Source organism: Bos indicus x Bos taurus, chromosome X (genome assembly GCF_003369695.1).
Source record: "Bos indicus x Bos taurus breed Angus x Brahman F1 hybrid chromosome X, Bos_hybrid_MaternalHap_v2.0, whole genome shotgun sequence".
In the NCBI taxonomy this organism is placed as follows: Eukaryota; Metazoa; Chordata; class Mammalia; order Artiodactyla; family Bovidae; genus Bos; species Bos indicus x Bos taurus.
In genome coordinates this window covers 141,369,344-141,392,237 of record NC_040105.1, presented here as the reverse complement: position 1 = coordinate 141,392,237, position 22,894 = coordinate 141,369,344, and the positions used below count along the sequence as shown (strand labels likewise).

Here is a 22,894-nt window from a genome sequence, read left to right as displayed (position 1 = left end):
GCCCTGATCTCAGAATTTAGGAATAACCAACTAAAAGCACAGATGGTTCAGGGTTTGTCTTGGGAAAAGCAAATGCTGTCTCTCTCTCTTTCTCTCTCTCTCTCTCTTTTTGCAGTTTAATGTGAAAGTACTAATATGTGCTTTGAGAAGTAAACGTCTAGATAAATACTGAGACCTAAACCCAGTGACTGGCACATAAGAACACAGTACATACCAGCTGCGACGTTTATCATTGTAATTCCTTGTGGCACAACCCTGCAAACCAACCTCTTGCTGGGATGAAACTGACCAAGGCAACTCTAGAGACTTCCTGTTACTGAGGTCAGGTAAGTTTCTGTAACTGACGACACCCTCCTTCCCTCAGCTGTCTCCAATTTCCCCTCCTTGAATGAACTGAAGCAGAGGAGTTTTACTTCCCATTGATTGATATTGCTGTTGCCATCAGTTCTGTTTAATTGCTCAGTGGAGTCGGACTCGTTGCAATTCACGGACTGCCGTAACCGGGCTTCCCTGTCCATCAAGAACTCCTGGGGCTTGCTCAAATTCATGTCCATCAAGTCGGTGATGTCCCCTTCTCCTCCTGCCTTCAATCTTTCCCAGCATCAGGGTCTTTCCAATGAGTCAATTCTTCCCATCGGGTGGCCAAAGTATTGGAGCTTCAGCTTCAGCATCAGTCCTTCCAATGAATATTGAGGACTGATTTCCTTTAAGATTGACTGGTTTGACCTCTTTGCTGTCCAAGGGATTCTCAAGAGTCTTCTCCAACATCACAGTTCAAAAGCATCAATTCTTCAGTACTCAGCTTTCTTCACAGGCCAACTGTCACATCCACATATGACTACTGGAAAAACCAGAGCTTTGACTAGATAGGTCTTTGGCAGCAAAGTAATGTCTCTGCTTTTTAATATGCTGTCTAGGTTGGTCAGCGCTTTTCTTCCAAGGAGGAAGCGTCTTTTAATTTCATGGCTGAAGTTACTATCTGCAGTGGTTTTGGAGCCCCAAAAGATAAGTTTGTTACTGTTTCCATTGTTTCCCCATCTATGTGCCATGAAGTGATGGCATGCTCTTCCTTTTTTGATTGTTGAGTTTTAAGCCAGCTTTTTCACTCTCCTCTTTGACTTTCATCAAGTGGTCTTTAGTTCCTCTTCACTTTCAGCCATAGGGGTGGTCATCTGCATATTTGAGGTTATTGATATTTCTCCTGGCAATCTTGATTCCAGCTTGTGATTCATCCAGCCTGGCATTTCGCAGGATGTACTCTGCATATAAGTGAAATAAACAGGGTGACAATCTACTCGTTTCCCAATTTGGAACCAGTTTATTGTTCCATGTCTGGTTCTAACTGTTGCTTCTTAATCTGCCTACAGATGTCTCAGGAAGCAGGTAAGGTGGTCTGATATTCCCATCTCTCGAAGAATTTCCCACAGTTTGATGTGATCCACACAGTCAAAGGCTTTGGCATAGTCAATAAAGCAGAAGTAGATGTTTGTCTGGAATCCGCTTGCTTTTTCTATGATCCCACGGATGTCGGCAATTTGATCTCTAGTTCCTCTGCCTTTTCTAAATCCAGCGTGAACATCTGGAGGTTCTCAGTTCACATACGGTTGAAGCCTAACTTGGGGAATTTTGAGAAATAACATTGCTAGCATGTGAGATGAGTGCAACTGAGTGGTAGTTGGAACACTCTTTTGCATTGCCTTTCTTTGAGATTGGAATGAAAACTGACCTGTTCCAGTCCTGTGGCCACTGCTGAGTTTTCCTAATTTGCGGGTGCATTCAGTGCAGCACTTTCACAGCATCATCTTCAGGATTTGAAATAGCTCAGCTGTTGCCATAGCAGCACTCAAACTTTCCATCTGAAAACCCTAGGAAACAGGGAGTCATAAACTCCTTCTGAGGCTTCTGCTGCAGCTGCTTGCAGGTTGGATGGCCACTCAGGTATTTATTTATTTTTCATTGAAGGATAATTGTTTTACAGGATTCTGTTGGTTTCTGCCCAACATCAACATGAATCAGCCATAGGTGTACATATGTCCCCTCCCTCTTGAATCTCCTTCCCACTTCCCTCCCCATCCCACCCCTCTAGGTGGTTACAATGCCCCTGTTTGAGTTCCCTGAGTCATACAGCAAATTCCCAATGACTATCTACTTTACATATGGTAATATATGGTTCCATGTTCCTCTCTGTATGCATCATGCCTTCACTAAGGTATTGAGGGTTAGTAAGAGAGGGCTCCTCAAAAGTCATCGGCAGTGGTTCTCCCCATTCATCACCCAGACCCCAAACTTGACCATGCTCTTGACCTTTCACACCCATTCTGCCAAATAGCCTCTCATCAGGAAGGTAAAGGGAGAAAAGGAACTAGGAAAGGACAGGGCGTGCTGCTGTGCTAAGTCGATTCAGTCGTGTCCAACTCTCTGTGACGCCATGGACTGTAGCCCAGCAGGTTCCTCTGTCCATGGGATTCTCCAGGCAAGAATATTGGAGTGGGTTGCCATGCGTTCCTCCAGGGCATCTTCCTGAGCCAGGGATGGAACCCCAGTCTCTTGTGTCTCTGGGAGAGTTCTTTACCCCTAGCACCACCTGGGAAAGGCCCTTAGGAGAGAGGATCAAGAATGATTTCTCTCACTCATATGTGAGGATAAAATCCCAGCCTTTTCCTTCTCATGTTGGAGCACGGGGCTCCACGAGGGGGTTCTAAATAGGACCTTTCCATAAACAAACACCCTGCCTCATTGGCTTGGCCTTGGACGTCTTGGATTTGGCTCCAAGTCAATTCATCAAAAGCCATCCTTTTACCAAAAGTCAAGACACAATGACCAAATGAACAAGTGGGTCACTCTTTGAAGGATTAAGTTATTATATGTGACTAATGTGCCAGAGCTTACCAAACTTACTGACCTACCAAAAACTTTGTTGTTTTATGTATTTATTTCAACTTGCTACGTAACATACAAAAACGCACATATTTAATGTATATATTTTGACAAGTTTGGACATATATACTGGAGAAGACAATGGCACCCCACTCCAACTCTTGCCTGGAAAATCCCATGGAGCCTGGTAGGCTGCAGTCCAAGGGGTTGCTAAAAGTCGGACACGACTGAGTGACTTCACTTTCACTTTTCACTTTCGTGCATTGGAGAAGGAAATGGCAACCCACTCCAGTGTTCTTGCCTGGAAAATCCCAGGGACGGGGGAGCCTGGTGGGCTGCCGTCTATGGGGTCACACAGTTTCGGACATGACTGAAGAGTCTTAGCAGCAGTAGCAGTAGCAGGATATATGTACAAAACCATGATACCATCACAATGTTCTTATTTGTTTGAAGAGAAGAAATAATCTGTTTAAAATATTCTACTTATTTATTTTTCCGCGCTGGGTCTTTGCTGTGGCAGGAGAGATCTTCCATTTCATTGCAGTGTGGGGGCTCTTTAGTTGCAGCATGTGAACTCTTAGTTGCTGGGTGTGGCATCCAGCTCCTTGACCAGTGTTCCAACCCGGGCCTCCAGCATTGGGACTGCAGAGTCCCAGCCACTGAACCACCAGAGAAGTCCCAATGCTGTTATTTTTAAATCCAGAGTTTAATGCGGTTTTCTTTGGGCAAATTGGCATGGCCAAGGGCTGGAGAGAGCCAGTTCCATAAGGTTCTGGGCCTGGACACTCCCCCTCCCCATTCTTTAGTCCCTCCTTCCTCTGGGATAGGCAACTGGAGAAGACTCTCTTCCTCTGCCAGCAAATGATCCCCTCCCCCACCCCAACCCCCAGCTACAACCCCAACCCCCAACTTGGCTGATGGCCTGCTCCTTCTCCTCACATACCCTTTCCTGGGTGGTTTCTACCTGGGAATTCCATTTGAAGAAGAAAGGCAAGGTCTTCCTGCTTCTCTTAAATAATGTGATTATCCTGCATCAGTGCTCAGGGACCACCCCTCCTGGCTTGAGGCAGCACTCAACCAAGAGCCTTCTTTGCAGTATTAAATTAGCTGGAACCCAGGTTCTCCCCAGGATGTTGAAGGTGACAAAATATATCTGAAGGCCACATGATCAACTCTGAGCTGGGGAAGGAGGGCTAAGTTTTCCACCTCTGGGAGAGGGGAAATGTCTCACACTGGCCTAGACAGAGTTTCCTCTTGCATTTCCTCTACAGAGCCAGGAACTCCCCCTGCTGCTGGAGTGGTTTCCATCTGCGCCCCCACCCCACCCCGCATATCCTCTGCAAAAGGGAAGGTGGTGAACAGAACTGGGAGAGAACCAGATGAACACCCAGCTCCCTCTCCTCCATAAAGCCCTATGAGCAGCCCCTGTAAAAGTGGCCCTTGGGGTCCTTGCCTCTGGGAACACACTCTCCTTCCTTGGAGACTCAAGCGACCCGTCTTGCACATCTAGGTGGTCCCAGTGGTGCAGGGTGGGGGAAGGACGGGTGTTGGAGATGAGGGTGGAAGCGAATGGATGGGTCTCGGTACACCCCTCCTGGGCACGTGGGAAACTTCAGAGATGTGTGTGGCTTACTGATGGTGACTGTGGAGCAGCAGTTTCCATCAGATGCACTAACCCCATGTGACACACAGAACAAATATGCAGAGAATTCACTACTTTATTGAAAACACAGAAAACGGGCCCTAAAATAGTGGGTCAGTGACTCAGCATGTGTATGTAAGACACATGGCAGGCACTTGGCGGGCCCTGTGTGCTTGATGCTGAGGTATCGGAACTTCAATCTGGCTCAAAGGCACTTTCGACAAAGCTGTCATGGAGACCATTCAAGAGGAAACGGGGCTACAGAAAGGCCACCGGTGGTAGGGGACCAGGCAAGGCCGTGAGGGCAGCCGGAGTGAATGGAGGCTGGTAGAATCCAGGGCAGAGGAGGCAGAAACAGAGGGGGTAAGGGCAGCATGGGCATCAAGGGTGGCACGGGTGGCATCAAGGGGGGCACGGGCGGCAAGGGCATCACGTCCAGGGGCATCGGCTCCAGAGGGACCCAGACCCAATCCGGCTCCTGAACGAGGACGGTGTTGCAGGGTCCACCCCTGTTGCTGACCACACGGTGGGCCGGGAGCAGGGGCGGCGCATCTCTGAACCTCAGTGCTCTCTGATATTTCCTCCACTTGGCCCTTCTATGATTAAACCACACCTCCAGTCAGAGAGAAAAAGGGGGCTGGGTTAGTACATGGACCAGTTAATGTCAGACAGGAAAAAACGGAGCAGGGAAATCTTGGTGACTTGAAGATGGGAAACTACACCAGGAGAAGAAGCTATTTCCTTCTGGTTAAAATTTTTTAGGACATTTACTTAAAGGCCGTCCCATCAGCCCCCCTACCCCCCACCCCCAGCAAGTGAGCACTGATGATGTGCCTGGCTCTGGACTGGCTTCTCGCCTTGTCTCTCCTCCCACCTATTACTATTCGTGCCACTAACGCCACTCACTAGGCAGGCGCACCTTCGTGATGGGGGAAGTTGAGCACATGATAAAGTGGGTGCCTTTTAAAATCATACTGAGAGGAACGGGACCCATTTTGAATGACCCATCTTTGGTGCACAGTAAATAATCAATAGGCATGGGCTGGGTTTGTAAATAAAAGCTGTCCTCAGGGACTGCTGCGACGGTTATAGAGACGGAGCTGGTGTTGCCAGTGAGGTTTGGTCGTGGGGGCCCAGGGACTCTGTGGCTCGTCTGCTGACACCAGTGGAGTGCAAGCCCTGGACACAGCCTCAGTACCAGACTGCAGATCACAGAGGTTTAGACTGCTGCTGCTTAGTGGCTTCAGTCCGTCCGACTCTGGGCGACCCTATGGACTGCAGCCTGCCAGGCTCCTCTGTCCGTGAAACAAAGTCGGCCCAAAGTGACTAACATTCTTAAAATCTCGGCCGGCCAAGAGATGGCGGAGAGGACGCAACCACTGTTGCCTTTCTCAGCTCTGCACTCTCCACCCTGCCCCGCCCTCCAAATTTGCCCAGGCTCAGGACCCAGTCAGCTCCCTCTGCTCTGGGTGCGGCTGCAGGACCTTGGACCAGAGTCTCTCGTGCCCAGCACAGCCCTGCTCTCTAGGTGCTGCCTCTCAACCAGGAGAGCCTCATTGTTCCCTCAGGATTAAGGCAAGAGCATGCAACCTGCACATTAGGAAGAGAATTGATAAACACGTAGGTCAGGATTCACCAAATGGCTCCTTCCGAAATATGAGCCAACTTTCAACAACTGAAAGAAAAACCTGTGCTGTGGGTGCCACTGCTCCCTCAGCATCCCACTTGTTGGAATTACATCATATTTAATGTTTTTGGATGTTTTCACTCTGCAAGTTTTACATGAAACCAAAGGCCTCCTCTCTCTATCGCCTCATTTTTCCTCTCCCATCTTAGTATCTGGGCCCTTCTGATGCATGAATAGGTAGTCTTAAGGAGCCACATTAATAAAGCTCACTTTGGAGGTGGGGGGATAGAGTGTACCAGGGATCAAATCTGCATAAAGATAAACAAAATGCAAAACTGGCTAACTGAAGTGCTGGCGGCTACTACTTCCATATTCCCTGTATTGCTTTCATAGAGTAACTCTTGCTGTATGTGAAAACAAGGGGAGGTGTGCATTAAATATTTCTTTGGGAAGTTCGTGCCATAGAATTTGGAAATAGATGGGAACATTCTCTCTTTTCCCTTATTTGTTTCCTGTGGGTCCTGTTCCCCTTCAGAACTCCATTAAGAGACCACTATGTAAACCCCGGAGAAGCATGTCACCAGGTTTTCTCTCCCAGTGAGCTTGCTTTGCCTTCATGAGAGAGCAGAGGACGGGGCCTCCCAAGCCCTGGCCAGACCTGACTGTGAGCCCAGCCCCTGGCCTTAGGCTCCCAGCCTTGCTTTGCAGACTCCCACCCCCACCCCCACCCACATCCCCACCCCCACCCCCACCCCGACCAGGTCTGCAGCCCGCATCCTTCACTGCCCTCACACAGGGGCTCGGCAGCAAAGCGAATAATAAAACCTTCCTGATTTTTCTTCCTTCCTTTCTTAATTTTCTACTTTGAAAAAATATTCCCTTGATACAACTTACTCTGTTCAAAGAACAAATATTCAGTTTCTGTGCCTGGAGGTACCAAGTAAATGGGCAAGTACTTCAAATTAACACAAGTAAACTACTGGCTGAGAGCCATGGACCATGGGCCATCAGGGAGAAATTCTTCAAAACCAATCCCTGAAAACAGTATGAAAAGGGCAGAAAAAAATCCTTACACATTAGAAATTGCTCAAAATAATATTCACTCATACATCTGGTAGTTTCATAATGTTACATATATGCAGTATCTCCAATAAATATAGTAATAATGCCCAATTTTCAAAGACTCAACTTAAAATATATATATATATATATATATATATATATATACATATTTCAACAAATTCCTAAGGGTTGCAAACCTTTCCTTCATCTCCAACATAATGCACAACCTTCTATGTTAGCAATGTTTTCAGGCTGCACTTCAAACAATTTGAGAAAATTAAAATTTACAGCTGAAACTCTACACTGTTGTGAGTGTGAGTATGTGTGTGCTCAGTTGTGTCTGACTCTTTGCAACCCCACAGAGCCTGCCAGGCTCCTCTGTCCACGGTATTTTCCAGGCAAGAATACTGAAGCAGGTTGCCATTTCCTACTCCAGGAGGTCTTCCTAAAATAGGGATGGACCCCACGTCTCTTGTGTCTCCTGCGTTGCTCTACCAAACACACAAAAACAACAGCAGGAGGATCCGGCACTTGGAATTTTAAATCATGCCCCTCCCCATCAGTCTCAGCTAAACTAAACGTACGTTTGTTGCTCATATGTTGCGTCCTGAGGTGAATTATTCCCTTATCGAAATGCCTAAATATTTGAAAATTCACTCCTTGCAGAAAGAGCTGATGCCTGGCTTAAATATTTTAAAAAATTTACTATACATGGACCCCCTTGCATGCTTACTCGCTCAGTCGTGTCTGACCCTTTGTGACCCCATGGACTGTAGCCCACCAGGGCCCTCTGTCCATGGGGACTCTCCAGGCAAGAATATTGGAGTGAGTTGCCACTCAAGGGGTGGACCCCCTTAAAACCCAGCTATTTGGTGCATTAATTTGAATAATTCCCAAGTCAGACTCAGTCCCAACATGAGTCCACAGAGAATTGCCCCCTAAAGGATATCAGTGTTAGAAAGAGTTTACTTTACTGAAGAGGTATCTATTCTGGCCCCAAAGTCCAGAAGTTCCAATCTTACTTTCCAAACATAGTGAAGGCTACAAAAACAAACCAATCTGAGAATGTCCAGGACAAGGTATCCAGTTCCCAAAGTGGGTTTTAGAATGGCTGTTACGCCAAACTGCTTTTTTCCAGTTTACTCACCTGCATTCTATCTTCAGTCACTCCCATGCGTCTTGCAAGCTCCTGTCTGAGGGGGAAGAATTACAAATATTCAGCACTTGACATTATGCATGAAATGAAATGTATGTTGTACATTTCTCACTATTTAAGATATTTACTCAGAGAGTAGCCAAGATAACAGCATAAGAAAACTCTGAGCTTACTTCCTCCCTTGGGCACACCAAAATTACAACTATATACAGAGAAGTTATTGATGAGAATGACCTGAAAGATGAGCAGACAAGATCTTCCACAACTACAGATATGAAGAAGGAGACACAATAAGATGGACAGGAAGGGTGGAGAAGGGGTATAGTCAAGACTCACACCCACAGGTCGGCAACCCGTATGTCCTGGGCTTAGTCGCTCAGCTGTGTCCCACTCTTTGGGACGCCATGGACTGGATCCCACCAGGCTCCTCTGTCCATGGGGATTCTCCAGGCAAGAAAACTGGATTGGATTGCCAAGCCCTCCTCCAGGGGATCTTCCCAACCCAGGAGTCAAACCCAGGTCTCCTGCATTGCAGGTGGATTCTTAACCATCTGAGCCACCAGGCAACCAGTATACAGGAGGATAGAAGTCAATGGCAACCCACTCCAGTATTCTTGCCTGGAGAATCCCATGGACGGAGAAGCCTGGTAGGCTACAGTCCACAGGGTCCCAAAGAGTCGGACACGACTGAGCGATGTCACTTACTTACTTACTTAATTATAATTGAAGAGATTCACCACAAAAAGCACGGTGTCTGAGCACACTAGATTTCCTAGCCTGGGGTCCTGAGCTGGGAAGATAAGCCCTCGGAACATTTGGCTTTGAAGGCCAGCAGGGCTTCCTTTCAGGAGATCCAGGAGCTGTGAGAAACTGAGACTCCAGTCTGAAAGGGTGAACCCCAAATGTCACATGCTCCGGGACCCAGGGCAGAAGCAGTGATTTGAAAGGAGCCTCGATCAGACCTACCTGTTGATCTGGAGAATCTCCTGAAGAGGCAAGAAACAACTACAGCTTACCCTGGGGACACAGATGCTGGCAGCAGCCATTTTAAGGTGTTTGTTGGACCGTGAGCACTCTGCTGCTGGCAAGGGCCAGTTTGAAATCCTCCCTCTAGATTATTAGTATTGTGACCCAGCCCTCCCCCCAGTCTATTGGCACTAATCCTGGCACACCCCAAACCAAGCCGCTAGCCAGGCAGGGTCACAGCCTCACTCAGCAACAAGTCATTTGCCATAGGAGCTTCTGAGTCCCCAGTCACCCAAGAACCACGCTTGCCCACCAGAGGTCCCAGGACCCAGCCCCAAACACCGGTGGGCCAGCAGCCTATGCACTAGGCAATGCCTGGTAACCACCAGACCAGGGGTCCACCCATGGTACTCAGCCCACCACAATGGAAGGGCTCATGCAGCCCATATAGAAAGCACTCCTGGAGCATATAGCTCTGATGACCAGAGGAAGTGACAGAGTGTATTTAATGTGACCAAAGGGGGAAAATCTACAGCAAAGAATACTCTACCTGGAAAAGCTATCATTCAGAGTTGAAGAAGAGATAAAGACTTTTAGAGACAAGTAAAAGTTAAGTGTTCAACAGCACAACACATGCTTTACAAGAAATGTTAAAAGAACTTGTCTAAACAAAAAATAAAAGGCTATTAACACAAATAAAAAAGAATAAAAAGTAAAGTTATACGCTTTTACACAGCAAAGGAAGCCATAAAGAAAACGAAAGTCCACAGGTTTACAAAATAGAACAAAGTATTCATGAATGATGCAATCGGCATGAGCTAAATTTTCAAAATATGCAAACAGCTCATACAACTCAATAACAACAACAAAAACAACCCAATCAAAAAAATGAGAAGACCTAAATAGACATTTCTCCAAAGAAGACATGTGTGCGTGTGTGGGCACATATGTGCTCTATCGTGTCCAACTCATTGTGAATGTATGGGACTGTAGCCCCAGGACAAGAATCCATGTGGTCACAAAGAGTTGGACACAAATGTGCGCACACACAGACGTGTCTTCTTTGGAGAAATCTCTGTTTTGGTCTTCTGCCCCTTTTTTGATTGGGTTGGGTTTTTGTTGCTGTTGTTATTAAGTTGTATGAGCTATTTCTGTAGTTTGGAAATTATGCCCAGACATTTTTTCATAGAAGTCATATAGATGGCCATCAAGCACATGAAAAGATTCTCAACACTGCTCTTCCCACATCTGGGCATATATCTAGAAAAGAGCAAAATTCTAATTAAAAAAGATACACATACACCGATGTTCATAGTGGCACTGTTTACAACAGCTAAAACATGGAAGCACTCTAAGTGTTCATCAACAGATGAATGGATAAAGATGTGGTATGTATATACAATGGAATATTACTCAGCCATAAAAAGAAGGAAATTCTGCCATTTGTGACCATGTGGGTGCACCTGGATAGTGTTAGACAAAGTGAATTAATTCCAACAACGACAAACATTATAAGATACCTCTTACGTTCAGAATCAAAAAACAGTAAAATGAACTCTTTTACAAAACAGAAACAGACTCACAGAGGTAGAAAACAAATTTATGGTTACTGAGGAGAGAGAATAAATTGGGAGTATGGGATTAACAGATGCACACAACCATACATAAAATAGATAAACAAGAAGGATTTACCGCATAGCACAGGGAAGGTTATTCAGTATCTTATAATAAACTGTAATGGAAAAGAATGTGGAAGAGAATACATATACAAACATATGTATATGTAAGCATAACCGAATACACTAGCTATATAAACCTCATGGTAACCACAAACCAAAAATCTATAATGGACACACATACAACAAAAGAGAAAGGAATCCAAACATTACACTAAAGAAAGCCATCAAATCACAAAGGAAGAGAGCAAAGAAGAAGAAAAGAACAAAAAGAAAAGAATTAACAAAATGGCAGAAAATATATACCTATCAATAATTACTTTAAATATACATGGAATAAATGCTTCAATTAAAACACACAGACTGGCTGACTGGACACAGAAACAAATCCCACATACACACTGCCTACAGGAGTCTCCCTTCACATCTAAATACTCAGACAAAAAGTGAGAGGATGGAAAAAGGTATCCCATGCAAATGTAAATCAAAAGAAAGCTGGGGTAGCAACACTTGTATCAGATAAACTAGTCTTTCAAACAGAGACCATAACAAGAGAGAGACATTACATAACGAACATAGAATCAACTCAAGAAGATGTAACAACTGTAAATATATAGGCACCCAACATAAGAGCACCTATGTTGAGTACAGTAGGTACTAACAAACATAAAGGAGAAACTGACAGTAAACATGGTATTCAGGACTGTGACACCCCACTTACATCACCGGACAGATCATCCAGACAGAAAATCAATAAGAAAACACTGACCTCAAATGACATATTACACTTAATGGACTGATAGAGCATCCCATCCAAAAGCAGCAGAATACATGTTGACGTTTTAGGAATGTCGACATTTTAGGAATCAGTGAACTAAGGTGGACTGGAATGGGTGAATTTAGCTTGGATGACCATTATATCTACTACTGTGGGCAGGAACCCCTTAAAAGAAAAGGAGTAGCCATCACAGTCAACAAAGGAGTCCGAAAGGAAGTACGTGGATTAAATCTCAAAAACAACAGAATGATCTCTGTTCATTCCCAAGGCAAACCATTCAATATCACAGTAATCCAAGTCCATGCCCTGACCAGTAATGCTGAAGAAGCTGAAGTTGAATGGTTCTATGAAGACCTACAAGACCTTCTAGAACTAACAGCCCAAAAAAGATGTCCTTTTCATTATAGGGGACTGGAATGCAAAAGTAGAAAGTCAAGAGATACCTGGAGTAACAGTCAAATTTGGCCTTGGAGTACAGAATGAAATGGGGCAAAGGCTAACAGAGTTCTGCCAAGAGAATGCACTGGTCATAGCAAACACCCTCTTCCAACAACACAAAAGAAGACTCTACACATGGACATCACCAGATGGGCAATACCAAAATCAGACTGATTATATTCTTTGCAGCCAAAGACAGAGGAGTTCTATACAGTCAGCAAAACCAACACTGGGAGCTGACTGTGGCACAGATCATAAACTCCTTATTGGCAAATACAGACTTAAATTGAAGAAAGTAGGGAAAAGCACTACCCCATTCAGATATGACCTAAATTAAATCCCTTACAATTATACAGTGGAAGTGACAAATAGATTCAAGGGATTAGATCTGATAGACAGAGTGCCTGAAGATCTATATGGACAGAGGTTCATGATATTGTACAGGAGGCAGGGATCAAGATCATCCCTAAGGCAAAAAAATGAAAAAGGCAAGATGGTTGTCTGAGGAGGCCTTAGAAACAGGCTATGAAAAGAAGAGAAGGGAAAGGCAAAGGAGAAAATGAAAGATATACCCATTTGGATGCAGAGTTCCAAAGAATAGCAAGGTGAGATAAGAAAGACTTCCTCAGCAATCAATGCAAAGAAATAGAGGAAAACAATAGAACTGGAAAGACTAGAGCTCTCTTCAAGAAAATTAGAGGGGGCGGTCCTAAGATGGCGGAGGAATAGGACGGGGAGACCACTTTCTCCCCCACAAATTCATCGAAAGAACATTTGAGAGCCGAGCAAATTCCACAGAATAACTTCTGAATGCTAGCAGAGGACATCAGGCACCCATAAAAGCAGCCCATTGTCTTCAAAGGGAGGTAGGACAAAATATAAAAGATAAAAAGAGAGACAAAAGAGGTAGGGATGGAGATCCGGCCAGGCAAGGGAGTCTTAAAAAAGAGAGAAGCTTCAAAACACCAGGAAATACTCTCTCCGGCGGGTCTGTGGCGAGCCTTGGAATCTCAGAGGGCAAAATAACCGGGAGGAAAAATAAATGAATAATCAAAACCCACAGATTATGTGCCCAACAGCAACTCCCAGCGGTGCAACAGCCCAGATGCTCACATCCCCCACTAGCAAGCAGGGGAGGGACAGGGAGGAGTGGGCACCAGATAACCACGATGGTGTGATCACTCACCTGGAGCCGGACATCCTGGAATGTGAAGTCAAGTGGGACTTAGGAAGCATCGCTTCCTACAAAGCTAGTGTAAGTGATGGAATTCCAGTTGAGCTATTTCAAATCCTGAAAGATGATGCTGTGAAAGTGCTGCACTCAATATGCCAGCAAATTCGGAAAACTCAGCAGTGGCCACAGGACTGGAAAAGGTCCAATCCCAAAGAAAGGCAATGCCAAAGAATGCTCAAACTACCGCACAATTGCAGTCATCTCACACGCTAGTAAAGTAATGCTCAAAATTCTCCAGGCTAGGCTTCAACAGTGCATGAATGATGAACTTCCAACAAGAGATCAAAGAGCCAACATCCGTTGGATCATCAAAAAAGCAAGAGAGTTCCAGATAAACATCGATTTCTGCTTTAATGATTATGCTAAAGCCTCTGACTGTGTGGATCACAATAAACTGTGGAAAATTCTTCAAGAGATGGAAATGCCAGACCACCTGACCTGCTTCCTGAGAAATCCGTATGCAGGTCAGGAAGCAACAGTTAGAACTGGACACGGAGCAACAGACTGGTTTCAAATTGGGAAAGGAGTTTGTCAACGCTGTATATTGTCACCCTGCTTATTTAACTTATATGCAGAGTACATCATGAGAAACACCGGGCTGGATGAAGCACAAGCTGGAATCAAGATTGCGAGGAGAAATATCAATAACCTCAGATATGCAAATGATACCACCTTTATGGCAGAAAGTGAAGAAGAAATAAAGAGCCTCTTGAAGAAAGTGAAAGAGGAGAATGAAAAAGTTGGCTTAAAACTCAACATTCAGAAAATTAAGAACCTGGCATCTGGTCCCATCACTTCATGTCAAATAGATGAGGAAACAGTGCAAATGGTGGCAGACTTTATTTTTTGGGTCTCCAAAATCACTGCAGATGGTGATTGCAGCCATGAAATTAAAAGACGCTTGTTCCTTGGAAGAAAAGTTATGACCAACCTAGACAGCGTATTACAAAGCAGAGACATTACTTGGCCAACAAAGGTTCATCTAGTCAAAGCTCTGGTTTTTCCAGTAGGCATGTATGAATGTGAGAGTTGGATGATAAAAGCTGAGCGCAGAAGAATCAATGCTTTTGAACTGTGATGTTGGAGAAGACTCTTGAGAGTCCCTTGGCCTGCAAGGAGATCCAAGCAGCCCATCCTAAAGGAAATCAGTCCTGAATATTCATTGAAAGGACTGATGCTGAAGCTGAAACTCCAATACTTTGGCCACCTGATGGGAAGAACTGACTCATTGGAAAAGACCCTGATGCTCGGAAAGATTGAAGGCAGGAGGCGACGGGGATGAAAGAGGATGAAATGGTTGGATGGCGTCACCGACTCAATGGACGTAAGTTTGAGTAAATTCCGGGAGTTGGCGATGGACAGGGAGGCCTGGCGTACTGCAGTCCATGGGATTGCGAAGAGTCAAACACGACTGAGCAACTGAACTGAACTGAACAGAACACATTCTCATGTGCACACGGAACATTCTCCACAAAACAAGTCTCAGTACATTTAAGAAAACTGAAATGGTATCAAGCATCTTTTCCAACTACAATGCTGTGGGACTAGAAATCAACTACAAGGAAAAAAGCTTAAAAAAACACAAACACATGGAGGCTAAACAAAATGCTACCGAACAATGAATGAGTCATTGAAGGAAAAAAAAAAAAAAAACGGCAACAAACGAAAATGAAAACACAATAATCCAAAATCTATGAGATGCACTAAAAGCAGTTTTCAGAGGGAGGTTTGTAGTAATTCAAGCTTTCCTCAGGAAATAAGAAAAATCTCACATAAGCAACCTAACTGCACACCTAAAGGAACTAGAAAAAGGAGAACTAACAAAGCCCAAAGTTAGTACAAGGGGGAAATCACAAAAATCAGAGAAGAAATAAATGAAATATATTTTATAATATATAAAATAGCAATGCAAATCAGAGTTGATTCTTTGAAAAGGTAAATAAAATTAATAAATCTGTAGCCAAACTCATCAAGAAAAAGAGGGTCCAAATCGATAAAATCAGAAATGAAAAAGAAAGTTACAATCAACACCACAGAAATACAAAGGATCATAAGAGACTACTATGAACAATTAATTAGACATCAGTAAAATGGATAACCTAGAAGAAATTAACAAATTCCTAGAAATGTCTAGTCTACCTAGACTGGAGCAAGAAGAAATAGAAAATTTGAACAGATCAATTACTAGTAATGAAACTGAATGGGAAAATTAAAAAGGATGTATTTATTTTACAGCAGCAGGAATACAGCCAATATCTTATAATAACTTTAAATGAAGAATAATCTATAAAAATTTTCAGTCCGTATGTTGCACATCTGAAACTAATAGAATATTTGAAATCAACTACACCTCAATAAAACAGACATCACTAATCACAAGAGAAATGCAAACCAAAACTACAATGAGATATCACCTCACACATGTCAGAATGGCTATCATCAAAAAGACTACAAATAACAAATGTTGGTAAGCTTGTGGAGAAAAGAGAACACTTGCACACTGTTGGTGGGAATGCAAATTGGTGCAGCCACTGTAGAAAACAGTATGGAGGTTTCTCAAAAAGTTAAAAACAGAACTACCGTATGACCCCGAAATTTCAATCCCGGGTATATATCTAAAAAAAAAGAAAAACTAACCCCAAAAGATACATGCACCCCAATGTTCATACCAGCATTATTCACGACAGCCAAGATATGGAAGGAACGTAAGTGTCCATCAACATAGGCATGGATAAAGAAGATATGGTATATACATACAACAGAATACTACTCAACATTAAAAAGAATGAAATTTTGCCATCTGCAACAACATGGATGGACTTGGAGGGTATTATGCTCAGTGAAATAAATAAGTAGGACAGAGAAAGGCAGATGGTGTATGATGCCACTTATATGTGGAATCTAAAACTGAAAACAAACTATTGAATATAACCAAAAAAGAAGCCTCACAGATATAGAGAATAACCTAGTGGTTACCAGTGAGGAGAGACAGGAGAGAGGGACAAGATAGGGGTAGTGGATTGATACGTACAAACTACTATGTATAAAATAAATAAGCTACAAGGATACCTTGTACAGCACAGGGAATACAGCCAGTATTTCATAAGAACTATAGTGGAGTACAACCTTTAAAAATTGCGAATCACTATGTTGTACACCTAAAACATATAATATCGTATATCAACTATTCCTCAATTTTTTAAAAAAGATAACTTTAAAGTCTCCACCAAAAATCTATTAGAACTAATAAATGAATTCAGTACAGTTTCAGGATTCAAGATTAATATACAGAACTGTGTTGCTTTTTTTCTATACACTTAATAATAAGCTATCAGAGAAAGCAAGAAAACAATCCCATTTAAAATAGCATTGAAAAGAGTAAAATTTGAAATAGCATTAAAAAGAATACCTAAGAATAATCTTAACCAAGGAGGTTTGGTTTCACCAAAGGAAGTGAAATAAACTTTCACCAAGTGAAAGACCTATACTCTGAAAACTATAAAACACTGCTGAAGGAATTTAAAAATTATACAAAGAAATGGAAAGATAATCTATGTTCTTGGATTGGAAGAATTGATATCACTAAAATATCCATACAACCCAAAGCAATCTACAGATTTAATGCAAGCCCTATCAAAATACATGACAGGGAAGGAAATTTAAAAAAAGAGGGGCTATGTGTATATGTATAGCTCATTCATTTTGCTTTACTGGAGAAACTAATACAACATTGTAAAGCAACTATACTCCAATAAGAAATAATTAAAAAAACAAAAAGAACCTACAAAAAAGTGAAATACATGACATTGTTTACCCAACAATAAATTCACCCAAAGAATAAATAATCCTGAGATTTATGTGAAACCACAAAGGACCCCCAAATGGCCAAAGTCATCTTGAGAAAAAAGAACAAAGCTAGAGGTTTCACACTCCCTGGCTTCAGACTATACCACAAAGCTATAGTCATCAATGCACTTCCCTGGCAGTCCAGTGGTTAAGACACCTGACACTGCCCTTTCACTACAGGGGGCTTGGGTTCGATCCCTGGTCAGAGATGATTCTGAATGCCATGGGGTGTAGCAAAAAAAAAAAAAAAACTCAATATGGTACTGGCATTAAAAACAGGCACACAGATCACGAGAACAGACTAGAAAGCTCAGAAATAAACCCAAGTACTTATCGTCAATTAATCTATGACAAAGCAGGTAAGAATATACAACAGGGAAAACAGTCTCTTCAGTAAGTGGTGCTAGGAATACTGCACAGCTGCATGTAAAAGAAATTAGAACATTTTCTCACAGAACATTAAAAAATAAGCTCAAAATGGATTAATGACCTAAATGTAAGCCTACCAGGCTCCTCCCTCCATGGGATTCTCCAGGCAAGAGTACTGGAGTGGGTTGCCATTTCCTTCTCCAGGGGATCTTCCCGACCCAGGGATCGAACCCAGGTCTCCCGCATTTCAGGCAGACGCTTTAACCTCTGAGCCACCAGGGAAGCCCAAATGTAAGACTAGATACTATGAAACTCCTAGAGGAAAACAGGCAGAACACTCTTTGACATGAATCACAGCAATACTTTTTGGGATCTGTCTCCTAAGGCCAAAAAAAAAAAAAAAAAAAAAGCAAAAACAAACAAATGAGATCTAATTAAACTTAAAAGCTTTTTGCACAGCAAGGGAAACCATACACAAAACAAAAGGACAACCTACTGGATGGGAGAAAATTTTTGTAAAGGATATTACTGACAAGGACTTAATATCCAATTTTTACAAAAACAGGTCGGGCTTCCCTCATAGCTCAGTTGGTAAAGAATCCACCTGCAATGCAGGCGACCCTGGTTCTATTCCTGGGTTGGGAAGATCTGCTGGAGAAGGGATAGGCTACCCACCCCAGTATTCTTGGGCTTCCCTTGTATGGCCCAGCTGGTAAAGAATCCACCTGCAATGCAGAAGACCTGGGTTCGAGCCCTGGATTGGGAAGATCCCCTGTAGAAGGCAAAGGCTACCCGCTCTAGTATTCTGGCCTGGAGAATTCCATGGACTGTATAGTCCATGGGGTCACAGAGTCGGACACGACTGAGTGACTTTCACTCCACTTCATACAACTCAGTATCAAAAAACAAAGAACCTGATGCAAAAATGGGCAGAAGACCTGAATAGACATTTTGCCAAAGAAGATACACAGATGGCCAACAGACATATGAAAAAAAAAAACAAAAAGCTCAACACTGTTAATCGTCAGAGAAACGCAAATCAAAACCATAATGAGATCACCTCATACCTGTCAAATGGCTATCATCAAAAGGATAACAAATGTTGGCAAGGATGTGGAGAAAAGGGAATCCTACACTGTGGGAATGTAAACTGGTGCAGCCACTATGGAAAACAGTATGGAGGTTTCTCCAAAAGACTAAAAGTAGAACTATCGTTCGATCCAGCAATTCCACTCTTGGGTAAATATCAAAGAAAACGAAAACAGTAATTCAAAATGATATTTGCACCTCAATGTTCACAGCAGCATTATTTACAACAGCCAAAATATGAAAGCAACCTAAGTGCCCAGTAACAGATACATGGATAAAGAAGATGATACAATGGAATACTTCTCAGTCATACAAATGAATGAAATTATGCTATTTGTAACAATGTGGATGGACCTAGAGAGTATTATGTTTAGTGAAATAAGTCAGACACAGAAAGACAAACACTGTATGATTTCACTTACATGTGGAATCTAATACATGAAACAAATGAACAAATGTAACTAAACAGAGACAAAATTATATATACAGAGAAAAAAAAACAAAAAACAGGTGGTTGTCTGAAAGGAGGGGTGGGGGGAGGAGAGAAATAGGTGAAGGAGATTAAGAGGTAAAAACTTCCAGTTGAAAAATAAATGAATAACTGGTATGAAATGTACAGTGTGGGGAATATAGTCAATAATTACAGAATATCTTTTATGGTGACAGACTCATGGTGATCATTTTTACATGTATAGAGATAATGAATCACTATGTTGTAGAACAGGAACTAACATACTGTTGTAGGTCAATTATACTTCAAAAGGAAACAAACTAAAAAAAGAGAGATTAGATTGGTGCTTACCAGAGGGAGTCAGGTGGGGGACCTGGGTGAAGGCAGTCAAAAGGTATAAATGAGATATAGGCAGTTCTAGACACCCAAATCAAGGGGCATCTTGAGTTTGACACTTGAGAAAGGGAGAAATTGGGCTGATTCTTAGAATTATCACACAGCAAAAGCCAACCGAACTTGGAGTAATCTGAACAAACTGAACAGAAAATACTGAGCCAAAGTTGATGCTATTCACCATCCCTTCTCAATAAATCATCTACCACCATGGAGGTTTCCATGATATGGTTTGCCTACAGCCTCTCCAATCAGTCCTTCTCTGTCTCTTGCAAATTTCTGTCACTCTTTCAATATGCCCTAGCTCAGTGAGTATACCACCTGCCATTCAGTTGGGCAAATCAGAAATTCAGATCTTTTTCTTAATCATTTCCTTTTACTCCTATGTCCAAACTACCATGAACTGCTATCAATTTACCTTCTAAATACCTCTTTAACCTGTTCACTTCTATCCATTACCACTACCTGGACCAACACACCATCACCTCTGGCCTTGCCTACTGAACAGCCTCCTAAGATCAAATCTCAGCCACATCCCAGCTGTGTGGATCTTGGGCAAGTCTCTTCACGTCTCTGGGCTTCAGTTTTTTAACAGGTGAAGCGGGGATAAAAAACAGTAGCTACCACATTCACATAGGGTTGTGAAGAGTCAATGACAATCTGTAGAAAACCCTTTAGGACCAGTGCTTAACACAGTAAGCGCAACGTAAATGATAGCTTTTAAAATTTTATCTGCATTCACAGACACTCAGCAATCCATTCATTCTCCACCCTGTAGCTTGCTTTAGGGACAATTCTACCTCAGGCACAAACTTTAAGGGTAACTAAAAATTCAGTAATTAAGATAAAGGATCTTTTAACGTAGTATTCCCTGGTGGCTCAGAGGGTAAAGCGTCTGCCTGCAATGCAGGAGACCTGGGGTCGATCCCTGGGTCAGGAAGATCCCCTGGAGAAGGAAATGGCAACCCACTCCAGTACTCTTGCCTGGAAAATCCCATGAACAGAGAAGCCTGGTAGACTACAGTCCATGGGATCGCAAAGAGTCGGACACGACTGAGCGACTTCACTTTCACTTTTCTTTCAATGTAGTATTTGGGCTTCCCTGGTGGCTCAGCTGGTGAAGCATCCTCTTGCAATGCGGGAGACCTGGGTTCAAAAGATCCCCTGGAGACGGGAACTGCTACCCACTCCAGTATTCTGGCCTAGAGAATTCCATGGACTATACAGTCCATGGGGTCCCAAAGAGTCTGACACGACTGAGCGACTTTCACTTTCACTTTCACGTTCAATGTAGTCTTTACGTTAATGCAAATATAATCCATGAATAACTGATGACGAATATTTCAAATCAAAGTAGAATCCAACCGCGCACGTACTCCACCATGCCTCAGGCGACTCATTTGTTAACTGTGGGCCGACAGTTTCCCCACGTGACTTATTCAAACTCCCCACCGTAATACTGCCTCGATCCCCACCGGGCAGAGGAGCCCCCGCCCCCGCCCCAGGCCCCGGGGTTTTCAACTCCGGAGCTGAGGACAGGGACCCGCTCGCCTCAGCCGGCGCCCCCAGAGCTGCCCGCTTACTGCATGGCCGCATCGAGATACGGAGTGCGGTGGAAAACTCCCTCCAGCTCCCGCAGCTGCTCCAGCGTGAAGGTGTGCCGGGAGACTCGGTGGCGCCTGTCTGCCGCCTTCCGAACCTCGACGGCGGCTCCCGGGCGCTGCTCCTCCCCGCCCTTCTCTCCGTCTTCGCCGCCGCCCGCGCCCGCCTCAGCCTCTACCTCAGCCTTGGCCTCGCGGCTTTCCCCATCCGGGGGGCCCGCATCTCCCGCGCCCACATCGCCGCCTTCCTTTTCTTCTCCTTCTTCATATCCCGCCTCTTTCCCCTCCGCGGCTGCTCCCTGCTCAGGTTCGGACTGAGCCTTCGGCTCCTCTCCCCTCTCTCCAGGAAGCGAGACCTTCGCGGGCTCGGCCTCTGCAAGACAAGAAACCCAAAGCCAAAGATCAGGCCGTCGAGCGAGCCCGCTGAGGAAGAGGCAGGAACCCGCCGCGTCTGAGGAGGAATCCTCCCGCTCGCCCCTCCCTAGGGAAATTCGTTTCCAGGAACCCTGTGAACCGAGCGCCCAGCCTGCCACTGACCGTGAGCTTCTTCCCGATTCTCCTTGACCCCCAGCCTGAGGAAGCCCGCGACGGCCGCGTCGGTGTTGGCATCGGCATTGTGGCCACGCTGCGGCTGAGGCTTCATGTTCCGACCGCTGTCCAGGAGGCTGTGCCTTCAGCGGAGGCTGTCCTGGATCTCCCGAGACCCCGGCTCTGGACTCAGGGCTAGAAGCGGCGGCCCGCGATGTGGCACCGTTAGGCCTACTCTGGCGTCGGGTCAGGACTAGAGTCCGGATACACGCTCCCTGGGGGTTTATCATCGGTTGCTGGGGGTTGGGTCAGCTGAAGTGCGCATGCGGCAGGAGCTAGGCTGTCCTGGGGGCCGGGGCGGGGTGGGCAGGAGGTGCGGGGGCGGGGGAGACTCCAGGTGCGCACCACGGGGGGCGCTGGTAGGGAGCGTGAGTGAGAGCAGAACTCAGGCCCCCAAGTTGCAACTTAGCTGACCAAGGACTGCGCACTTGGTCTGGCGTCTTCCCAGACCAAGGGCCTGTGCCTGATTTGTGGACGGGAAGAGCAGGCCCTCACCCTAGCTCCGTAGACCTTGGAGAAACGTTTGGGGCCTATCTCCTGGCTCAGCCTGCCATATCCAGCAGCCAGAACTAAGGAGAAGCAATCAAACTAATACGTTCACCCCTTGGTGTCGCCAGGGACTGGTTCCGGGACACGCCGGTGATACCAAAATCTGCGCATGCTCAAGTCCCATAGCGGGCCCTCCGCATCTGCGGATGTGAAACCCACAGATGCGGAGGGCCGTCTGTTTGTTTACAGAAAAACAACAACAACAACAAAAAAAACAAAAAACAAAAAAACCCCCATGTATAAGTGGACCAGCTAGGCCTTTGCTTGCTCTGAGTTTTTGCAGTGAGGCTGAAGTCCGAGTCTGCCATACTCCAGTGGTCTCCAGGAGCAGGAGTACAGGGTTGGGTTTTCTGAGCAGGTGGGATGCTCAGATGCACTACGAAAACAAAACAAAACCCAGCCCACCCCCTTAAGAAAGGCCGTTAGCCTATTTTAGTAGCAAATCCACATCAAATTGCAAGTGTAGAAACCTGCACAGTGTTTAGAACACTCAAGAATGCTTATGGGGTACAGAGAGAGCCCCTTCCTTTTGTTTTTGCCTTTGTTGCAACT

General features: G+C 44.5%; 1 protein-coding gene across 2 annotated transcripts; it reads right to left on the bottom strand.

The window, feature by feature from the left end:
* Positions 1-4,577: 4,577 nt before the first annotated feature.
* LOC113887076 (homeobox protein ESX1-like) lies at positions 4,578-22,073 on the bottom strand. Of its 2 annotated transcripts, XM_027533912.1 has the most exons (4): positions 21,743-21,936; positions 21,188-21,578; positions 8,356-8,401; positions 4,578-5,132 (listed from the first exon to the last, which is right to left on the bottom strand). In XM_027533912.1, exons 1-4 carry the CDS (start codon positions 21,846-21,848, stop codon positions 4,749-4,751), a joined length of 927 nt encoding a protein of 308 aa, XP_027389713.1. In that variant the 5' UTR covers positions 21,849-21,936; the 3' UTR covers positions 4,578-4,748. The 2 variants fall into 2 exon arrangements, with proteins under 2 accessions (XP_027389713.1, XP_027389712.1); XM_027533911.1 differs by having other exon boundaries at positions 21,188-22,073.
* Between the last annotated feature and the right edge of the window lie 821 nt (positions 22,074-22,894).

What these genes read in the sequence shown, in the direction of transcription:
- LOC113887076 (XM_027533911.1), bottom strand. Translation starts at nt 22,023, where the DNA reads ATGATAAACCCCCAGGGAGCGTGTATCCGGACTCTAGTCCTGACCCGA. An exon ending in TATCTCGATGCGGCCATGCA is followed by an intron (nt 8,402 to 21,187) that starts GTAAGCGGGCAG and finishes CTTCCCCCTCAG; the next exon opens with ACAGGAGCTTGCAAGACGCA. An exon ending in TGACTGAAGATAGAATGCAG is followed by an intron (nt 5,133 to 8,355) that starts GTGAGTAAACTG and finishes CTCTGACTGGAG; the next exon opens with GTGTGGTTTAATCATAGAAG.